General features: G+C 54.3%; 1 protein-coding gene across 2 annotated transcripts in view; it reads right to left on the bottom strand.

Moving 5' to 3' along the window:
* Positions 1 to 5,812: 5,812 nt before the first annotated feature.
* Positions 5,813 to 10,143, bottom strand: part of LOC132832666 (zinc-binding protein A33-like) — a 52,659-nt gene continuing 48,328 nt past the window's right edge. For both annotated transcript variants that reach the window (XM_060850747.1, XM_060850748.1), the window contains exon 6: positions 5,813 to 8,465. In XM_060850747.1, the coding sequence (XP_060706730.1) occupies positions 7,921 to 8,465 (545 nt within the window). In that variant the 3' untranslated portion in view covers positions 5,813 to 7,920. The remainder of the gene's footprint in view (positions 8,466 to 10,143) is intronic.

A 10,143-nucleotide genomic window follows, 5' to 3' on the forward strand; every position in this document is an offset into this window, starting at 1 on the left:
GCTGGCTCCCAGTGCCCACCTGCCTGGCACACACTCTGCTCTGCCAACCCTACCCCCCCCAGGAGTAACTCAGTCAAACAGAAGCCTTCCCCAATGGGAGCCTTTAAAGGTCCCGGCCTAAGCAGGGAGGCGGGGCTCCCCGGTTTGATTCCTCAGCCAATCCCTGTGTCCCGTTGTTAACTATCACTTAGCATTTCCCCTGCTCCGACATGGGATCCTCCCAACCAGCTGAAGATCCTTTGATTGTGTTTTTTGGATGGTGAGTGGTTTGCAGGAGGGGCAGGGGTGGTGTACCTGATGTCCCCAGGATGCCTGATCTAGGTAACCATGGCGATGGACACTGCTGTTGGAGGAGCCTGAGAAAATCGATGTGGTGTCCACCTTGTGGACGGTACACACCACTGTGACTGAGTGTCGGTGTTGGAGGTAGTGGATGGGGTGCAAAAACTCCCCTCCCCCCAACCTCCTCTCTCCCTCAACTTCTTCCCCCTCAACCTCTCCCCTCGACCTTACTCCAGACCTCTCCCCTTGACCTGACCCCAGACCTCTCCCCCTTGACCTCTCCCCTTGACCTGACCCCAGATCTCTCCCTCTTGACCTCTCCCCCTTGACCTCTCCCCTTGACCTGACCCCAGACCTTTCCCCCTTGACCTCTCCCCCACCCTCTGACCCTGACCTCTCCCCACCCTCTGACCCTGACCTCTCCCCCTTGACCTCTCCCACCCCCTGACCTCTCTCCCTTGACCTCTCCCCCTTGTCCGCTCCCCCACCCTTTGATCCTAACCTATTACCCTCGACCTCTCCCCCACCCTCTGACCCTGACCTCGCCCCCTCGACCTCTCTACCACCCTCTGACCCTGACCTCTCCTCCTCAGCCTCTCCCCCACCCTCTGACCCTGACCTCGCCCCCTCGACCTCTCTACCACCCTCTGACCCTGACCTCTCCTCCTCGGCCTCTCCCCCACCCTCTGACCCTGACCTCGTCCCCTCGACCTCTCTACCACCCTCTGACCCTGACCTCTCCTCCTCGGCCTCTCCCCTACCCTCTGACCCGGACCTCGCCCCCTCGACCTCTCTACCACCCCCTGACCCTGACCTCTTCCTCTCGACCTTTCCTCCACCCTCTGACCCCATACCTCACCCTGACCCCTCCCCCCCATCCTTGATCTCATTTTCTCCCCCTCAACCTTCCCCCTCCAACCCCCAACAACACCCACTCACCCCGTCAACCTCTCCCGCTGAGCCGAGACCTCTCCCCTTCAACCTCTTCCGCACAACTCGGCCCCAACCCCTCCCCTTCCCAACCCCTTCCCCCACACTCCCCAGCCTCTCCTGACCCTTGACCTCTCCTACACCTTCCTGCATCTCCCATAGCCCCCTCATGTTTCATCTCCACACGGCCTGCGCGCTGCACAAACTGGGGACCCTTGACCACCCCGCTAGACTGTCATCCGAGGAACATTGAAAATAAGGAGCTGGATTAGGCCATTCAGCCCTTTGAGGCTACTGTGCCATTTGATATGGTCAGGCCTGATGATACAGTGCTGTTCGTGCTCACCACCACCCCCTCGCCCCCCGACCCCCGACCCCACCTTCCCATAGAACTAAAACCAACCCCTCCTTGAAAACATTCAATGTTTGGCCTTGACCATTCCCAGTGACAGAGAAGCCAGCAGGACTGCCCGGTCTGTGGGTGAATACACTTCTCCCATGTTCTAGCCTACTCCCATATCCGTAAGCTGTTCCCGCAACCCCCAACAATTCAGGATCTGCCGGCCATTGGGAATTGTGTTGAATTGAATTGAATTGAATTTATTGTCACACGTTGAGACACAGTGCAGAGCTTTGCTTTGCGAGTGATACAGGCAGCTCAGAGTTAAACAGCGTAGATAAGTAAATAATAGGTAAACAGCAGCAAAAACAAAAGCACAGGTACAGGCGAATGTTAGGAGTTTGAGAGTCCATTCAGTATTCTAACAACATTAGGATAGAAACTGTTTCGAAACCGGCTGGAGCATGTGTTCAGGCTTCTATACCTTCTCCCCGTTGGTAGAGGTTGTAGAAAAACATTGCCAGGGTGGGATGGATCTTTGATAATACTGGCAGCCTTTCCTTGACAGTGAGAGTGGTAGATGGATTCTATAGATGGGAGGTTGGTCTTTGTGATTGTCCGGGATGAATTCACCACTCTCTGTAACCATCTCTGATCTTGAATGGTACAGATGCCATACCAGGTACATCCAGACAGAATGCTCTCGGTGACACACCTATAAAAGTTGGCAATTGTATTCGTCGTCATGCCAAATTTCCTCAGCTGCCTGAGGAAAGGCCTGTCAGGCCTTTGTAACCAGTGCGTCCACATGAAGAGTCCAAGAAAGCTTGTTGTGGATGACCACTACAGGAGCTTGACACTGCCCACTCATTCCGCCTGTGAGCTGTTAATGTGTGAGGAGGGGTTGGTGGGGAGCATGGGTTCACCTTGACCAGTCCTGTTTGAATGTTGCAGGTTTCTGTGGGATCCCTCCCTGGATTCAGTTCCACCCCAGTGAAGGGAGTCCTCACCGACCTGGTCACTCAGCCGTCGGTCAGACCTGCCATTCCGGGAATCAGCGCCCGGCCCATATCCCTCCAAACCCTTCCCATTCATATCCCCATCCAGATGCCTTTTAAATGTTGTAATTGTACCAGCCTCCACCACTTCCTCTGGCAGCTCATTCCATACACGTACCACCCTCTGTGTGAAAAAGTTGCCCCTTAGGTCTCTTTTGAATCTTTCCCCTCTCACCCTAAACCTATGCTCTCTAGTTCTGCACTCCCCAACCCCAGGGCAAAGACTTTGCCTATTTATCTTATCCATGCCCCTCATAATTTTGTAAACCTCTGTAAAGGTCACTCCTCAGCCTCCGACGCTCCAGGGAAAACAGCCCCAGCCTGTTCAGCCTCTCCCTGTAGCTCAGACCTACCTAACCCCCATAGTTAGAGCAGGGGGCCCTTCAAGGTTAAGTTTCCTTCATGTAACGGGCTGTTCAAATGCATTGTCAGGTCCTCCACAGGAAAACCTTGTACTGTTTGCTCATTACCTTTTAGCTACATGAGGGTATCCAATGGCATTCAGGTGGGTGGCTGAGAGAGAGAGAGAGAAAGTGTCACTATCAATTAGCAGGCTAGGTTAGAGGGGCTGAATGGGGCTGCTCCTGCTCCAATGTCTCCCATGTCATCCACACCTGTAAATCTTGGTCCTTTTATGGAGAGGCTGTGCCCCTGTTATTTTGCTCGGTGTGTGTGTGCCTCTGTATGTGTGGATGTGGATCTGTGCGTGTGGGTGTGTGTGTGTGGATGCGTGTGTCGGTCTGTGCGTGTGTTGGTCTGTGTGGATGTGTATGTGTGTGCGTGGATGCATGTGTATGTCTGTGTGTGTGGGTGGATGTGTGTGTGGGTGGATGTGTGTGTGTGTGTCTGTCGGTTGGATGTGTGTGTCTGTGTGTGTGTTTGGATGTGTGGATGTGTGCAGATGTGTGTGTGTGTGTGTGTGGATATGTGTGTGTCTGTCTGTGTGTGTCTCTGTATGGATGTATGTGGGTGTCTGTGTGTGGGTGCCTGTTTGTGGGTGTCAGTGTGTGGGTGTATCTGTGTGTGGGGGTGTGTGTCTGTGTGTGGGAGTGTCTGTGTGTGTGGGGTGTGTGTGTGTTGTGTCTGTATGTCTGTGTGTGTGGGATGTGTGTGTGTGTCTGTCTGTGTGTGTAGGGTGTGTGTGTGGGGTGTGTGTGTTTGTGTCTGTATGCCTGTGTCTGTATGTCTGTGTGAGTGTGCGTGTGTGTGTCTGTGTGGGTGGATGTGTGTGTGGGTGGATGTATATGTGTCTGTGTGGATGTGTGTGTGTCTGTGTGGGTGGATGTGTGTGTGTGTGTGTGTGAATGTTTGTGTGTCTGTGTGTGCATGTGTGTGTCTGTGTGTGGGGGTGCGTGTGTCTGCGTGTGTGTGTGTCTGTGTGTGTGTGGGGTGTGAGTGTGTGTGTGTCTGTGTGCGTGTGTGTATGTCTGTGTGTGTGTGTGGCGGGTGGGTGAATGTATGTGTCTGTGTGTGTTTGGGGGGTATGTGTGTGAGTCTGTGTCTGTGTGTGCTTGTGTGTGTGTCTGTGTGTATGTGGGGGGTGTGAGTGTGTGTGTGTTTGGGATGTGAGTGTGTATGTGTCTGTGTGTGTGGGGGGATGTGAGTGTGTCTGTGTGTATGTGGGGGGGATGTGAGTGTGTGTGTGTGTGTGTGTGGGGGGGATGTGAGTGTGTGTGTATCTATGTGTGTGTTTGGGGTGTGAGTGTGTGTGTCTGTGTGTGCGTGGGTCTGTGGGTGTGTGAGTGTGTCTGTGTGTGGGTGTGTGTGTGTCTGTCTGTGTGTGAGTGTGTCTGTGTGTGGGTGTGTGTGTGTCTGTCTGTGTGTGAGTGTGTATGTGTGTGGGTGTGTGTGTGAGTGTGTGTGGGGTGTGTGTGAGTTTGGGGGGGTGTGTGTCTGTGTATGTGTCTGTGTGTGGGGGTGGGTGGGGGATGGCTCAGGGTTCCAGCGGGGACCCCCCTGTACTCTATCACTGCCCTGTGTCCATGGCCCAGCCACATGAGTGTATGAAAAGTGAAAGGTGAAGCCTTGTGCTTTCCTCTTCCCTGGAGAGGTGACCCGTTCGGTGGGTCCCACCATGCAGCTGAGTGGAGCCAGGACACGGGTGCAGTGGGTAGTCAGGAAGGCTACTGCCATGATGGCCCTTACTTCCAGGGGGTTGGAGTGTATCACTGGGGAAGTCTGACTGCAACTCTACAAGCTGCTGTTGAGACTGCACCTGGAGGCCTGTGGGCAGTTATAGTCCCATTATTTAAGGGAAGGTACTATTTCCCTGGAGTCGGGAGAGTGGTGCTGGGAAAGCATGGCAGGTCAGGCAGCATCTGAGGAACAGGAAAAATCAATGTTCCAGGCAAAAGTCCTTCATCAGGAAGCCCGTCCTGATGACTGGCTTATGTCCAAAATGTCGATTTTCCTGCTCCTCGGATGCTGCCTGACCTGCTGTGCTTTTCCAGCACCACTCTCCCGACTCTAATCCCCAGCTTTGGCAGTCCTCACTTTTTTCGGCTCTTTCACTGGAAGCAAGGCAGTGAAGGTTCCCCGGGCTGATCCTTGGTCGGGAGGGATGGTCTTTCGGAGTGAAAGGTTAGCCAGATTGGGACCCCACTCCCTGGAGTTGAGGAGGAGGAGGAGGAGGAGGAGGAGAGGATCTCATGCAGGATTTGGAAGGGGGCTTGACTGGGTCAACGCTGAGAGGATGTTACTCCTCATGGGGGAGTCTAGGACCAGAGGGGAACAGTCTCAGTATAAAGGGGCGTCAATTCACAACTGAGAGGAGGGGGAGTTTCTCCTCTCTAGGGTCTTTAAAACGCCTTACCGCAGAGAGAGCTGTGGAGGCAGAGTCTGTGTGTATATCTAAGGCTGAGACAGATAGATTCTTGATCAGTCAGGGAGCCAACAGAGGGAGAAAGGGCAGGAAAGTGGGGAATGTCGGATCAGCCACGATCCTAGGAACAGCGCAGCAAGCACGAGGGGCCGAATGGCCTATTCCTGCTCCTATTTCTTATGCTCTTATGGACGGAGTCTATCAATTTCTCTCTCTTGGCCCACACACAACAGACTTTGCAAAGGTGCTACTGCCAACTGCAGAGATATCTGGAAAAAAAATCATTCAAACAGGCTTCTGTCATCAACAAAAGAATGGTTTTATTGCAAATAAGCTTGTTGAAGCATACATACAAATATTATTCTCAAACAAAAGGTTCAATAGATATGGATTATATTCTAATATCCCAAATAACCATGAGGCAAATAAAGTTAACAGGCAAATAAATGATGGTCAAAAATCCTACATCACACATCAAACAAAGATTGTAATAAAACAGATCCCTCAGGATTTCTCAACAATTCCTGTCCCACCCACCCTAAGGATTATATTAAAACTGTGCAAACCACGGGTCATTCCCCACTTTCAATGGCCTGGCTTTTGAAACTCCCTCCATCACGTAGTGCCTCAATTCCCCTTCACGTTCTGGTGGTCTGCCGTCCGGTTTTGCCTGCTCTAAAGCCCTTCTAGTTTCTTGCAAGCAGCGAGCCAGCCTGACACAACCATGACATTTCACTGACCGGGAGCTTCACCGAGATGGCACGGCCTTGGGCTTGGTCTGAGCTCTTGTCTTACTCGGCTGCACAAAGCGTATCCTGCCCACTGCTGTCAACCCCTCCCCCCCCCCCCACCGCTATCAGCTCTCATCCACGATCCATTAGCTTTCACTTCAAAGGAGTAGAGGGGGCTTCACTTTTATGTTAAGGGAGACCATGGGGGCTTTACTCTGTACGTAACCCTCTGCTGTCATTTGGTGGTGTGAAGATCACAGCAGGCAGCCACTTGGTTAATTGGAGACTATTTTCGGTTCTTCAACGCAAATTGGCTTTAGCGCAATTGAAGAAGTCAGATGGTTATTTGTAGAAGGTGTCCGTTCCTTACCTCTATTGGCTATAACACAATTCTGGCCATGTTTGTTTAAATGGCTTGGCTATTGCACGATTGTATTATAACGCGAGATTCTGCGAGAATGGACCTATTGTGTTATATCAGAACAGATTGCACATGAGGGCCCGGGGCATGGGTGGCCCATCCTGCTTGAGGGCCCGGGGCACGGGAGGTCAATGCTGCCTGAGGGCCCAGGGACTGGGAGGTCAATCCTGCCTGAGGGCCCAGGGACTGTGAGGCCACATGTGCCTCAGGGCCTGGGAGACTGAGTCTGTCTGAAGGCCTGTGGGTTAGGAGGTGTTTTGTGCCAGACGGTCCAGTTGCTGGGAGCAATGGCCTATCTGAGGTGGACCAATTAGTCCTGCACGGCTCCCCTTTTGAACCTACCTGGCCCTGCTTAGGCCCAGGCCGAGCCTCTGCCTTTGGACCGGGGACAAGAGAGAATGCACTTCTTTAACCGTTCGGCGTGGCTCCTGTGCGGCATGTCGAATGTGGCTCAATGGCTCGCCAGTCTGCCTCCGAACCCAGAGCGTCACGGGTTCGACGCCCGCACCAGGAGCGAGAGTCTGAACATCAATGGGCTATGTTCCTGCGGCAGTGCCAAGGGAAGTACTGCCTGGTCAGCTGACCTTCCCCTTCTGGGAAGTGGGGGGGCGGATGGGGGGTGGAGATATTAAACACGATCTCCGCCGTCTACGTGGAGATGATCACGAGTTACCTCGGGGGAGGGGAGGGGGCAGGGCTTTTACTCCAAGTGATGAGGAGGGGAAGAAGGGGACCGTCCACCCAGTAGCTTCCCCCTCTCCCCCACCCTGCCTGTGGGAGATTACCGTGCTCAAACCAAGACCCAGGTTGGCCACGACGCCGCAAGGAAGTGCTGGGCCTTCTGGAACTTTCCAGAAATGGGGCCCCCCAAGGCCTATGCGACCCTTCAACTGACTTCCCCTTCGAAAGCAAGAGGTGGGACCCTGCTGTGCCCACCTTGGCAGCCTCCCCACCCCCACCACCAAGAAAAGTGCAGGCCTTAGGCAGTGAAGAACACTTATTTAAAATTTGTCGATGGGAGGTGGGCCAAGCCAGTATTTATTGCCCGTCGCTAATTGCCCATATGGGAGTCTTTGCTTTGCTGTGGGTTTGGAGCCGTGAGTAGGCCAGGCCCGGTTGAGGATGGCAGATTTCCTCCCTTCAGAGCAGATCAGGCAGGCTTTTCTGGCAACGGGGTCGCTGTTAAATTCCAGACTGAAATAAAAAACACGGTTCGTACCTCACCTCGAATCGGGGATTTGAACCTGGGCCTCACCACCTCCCTGCCCACCCCCACTTGCTGCATCCTGAGGCCTGGTGAGAGCTGGAGAGGCCTGTCTGGGTGCAAGGCCTCCCGGTCAGAAGCTGAGGTGGCGGACGGTCACCAGGGCGGCGCCGCGGTGCCCGTCACCAGGGCCGGGGCTGAAGAAGGGGTACAGGCGCTCGGTGAAGGTGCCGGTGAAGGTGTACAGGTGGGCCGTCCGCTCCGCATCGTAGAAGGAGACCTGACCGCCCTCGTAGTCCAGGTAAATGCCCAGCCTGCCGGGCTGGGCGGCCAGGTCCAGCCGGGTCGGGGGCGAGGTCAGGGCCCGGTAGTTGTCACCCTTCTTCCTCCACACGGCCCAGTAGCCGTCCTGCGGTGACAGGGTGACGGCGCCCTTGCGCCTGGCCGTCTCCCGGGTCAGACCGACGGCCCACTCGGCCTGGCGCCGCACCGCCACCTCCCAGTAGTGCCGGCCGCTGGCAAAGCCCTGGGAGGCCAGCACGCAGGGCGAGTGGTCGAACCGGAGTGGGCCATCTTCCACCCGCCTCTGAGTGCCACCCAGTGCCGCTCCAGTCAGGTCCTCCAGCAGCACCAACCAGGGGCTGGCCGTGCCCGGGTCAAGGGTCAGCGATGCTGGCACTGCCATACAGAGAGAGAGAGAGAGAGAGAGAGGTGGAGAGAGACAGAGAGAGGGAGAGAGAGAGACAGAGACAGAGAGAGAGGGGGTGAGAGAGAGAGAGAAAGAGAGAGACAGAGAGAGAGAGGGAGGGAGGGAGAGGGAGAGAGAGGGAGAGAGTGGGGGAGGGAGAGAGAGAGGGGGAGAGAGAGAGAGACAGAGACAGAGAGAAAGGGGGTGAGAGAGAGAAAGAGAGAGACAGAGAGAGAGGGGGGGAGGGAGAGAGAGGGGGGGAGAGAGAGAGGGAGAGAGAGAGGGAGAGAGAGGGGGGGAGGGAGAGAGAGGGGGGGAGAGAGAGAGAGAGGGAGGGGGAGACAGAGACAGAGACAGAGAGAGGGAGGGAGGGAGAGAGGGAGGGAGACAGAGAGAGAGAGAGGGAGGGAGAGAGAGAGGGGGAGACAGAGAGAGAGACGGGGGGGAGAGAGAGAGACAGGGAGAGAGAGAGGAAGAGAGACACAGAGAGAGAGAGAAGGAGAGAGAGAGAGAGAGAGAGAGAGACAGACAGAGGGAGGGAGAGAGACAGAGAAAGATGGAGAGAGAGAGGGGAGGGGTAATGCTGTCAGTCAGTCAGAGTACAACAGCTCACATGCTGCCCTGTACCCTCTCTCCTCTCCCCTCTTCAAGCTCCAGATCTGATCCCACAGCTTTATGATTGACTCCACGCTAAAGTGTTCCCAGAGGGACTGAGGAGGGGGGTTCGCTTGGGCCCACGATGGCAGGGCCCACCAGGCTCTAACCTTGACCCAGGCCCAGTATAGACCAGGGGCCCATGATGGGGGAAACAGGCCTCTGTGTCCCACGTTCATACTTCAGCAGCGGAGGAGGATGGAGGCTGAGGGCCGGGCCGAGATGTGGACATTTCAAGTCAAAGGAGGGAAAATGGAGTTGCTGCTTTAACTGCCAAGGTATGGAATATCAGAGGGGGGGGGGGGGGGTGTTGTTGCAATTGTACAAGGCACTGGGAAGATCCCATCTGGAATTCTGCATACAGGACTGGTCCCTGTACTTGATAAAGGATGTGTGATGATACACGACTTTAAGAGATGTATTTTGTCTCGAAGCGAGCTTTGAAGGCCGAGGTACTGAACAGTCTGCCAGAACCACGAGAGAGAAAACAGCTTGGGAGGCCTTGGGGTTTTGTTTTAAGTTGGAAAAATAGTAGCAGCCTGGCTGGGTGTGGTAAAGCTCATTGCTGTCAGGATCATGAAGAAGTGGAAGCTATGGTCTCTCTCTCTCATTTACAACCAAGAGCTGGGGGGTTTCTTTCTGCTATTGGAGTTGCCTTTTTGCCAAGGGGTGTGTTTATGGGATGTTATTAGATTGGGACAGTTAATTAGTAACAGGCACTGTACCCATTGTTACGTTTTCCAATAGAGTTAAGTTAATCCAATTCCCTCTTTCATTTGTGGAATTTTAACAACAAATGTGTCAGTCTGCGAGCATCTGTCTATGTATGTGTGTGTGTGAGTGTGTGTGTGTGTGTCTGTATGTTTGTGTCTGTATGTTTGCGTGTGTCTGTGTGTGTGTGTGTGTGTGTGTCTGTGTGCATATCTGTCTGTGTATGTGTTTGTGTGTGCATGCACATCTATCTATGTGCCTGTGTGTGTGTCTGTATGTCTGTATGTCAGAGAGAGTGTGTGT

Source organism: Hemiscyllium ocellatum, chromosome 35, assembly GCF_020745735.1.
Source record: "Hemiscyllium ocellatum isolate sHemOce1 chromosome 35, sHemOce1.pat.X.cur, whole genome shotgun sequence".
NCBI lineage: Eukaryota > Metazoa > Chordata > Chondrichthyes > Orectolobiformes > Hemiscylliidae > Hemiscyllium > Hemiscyllium ocellatum.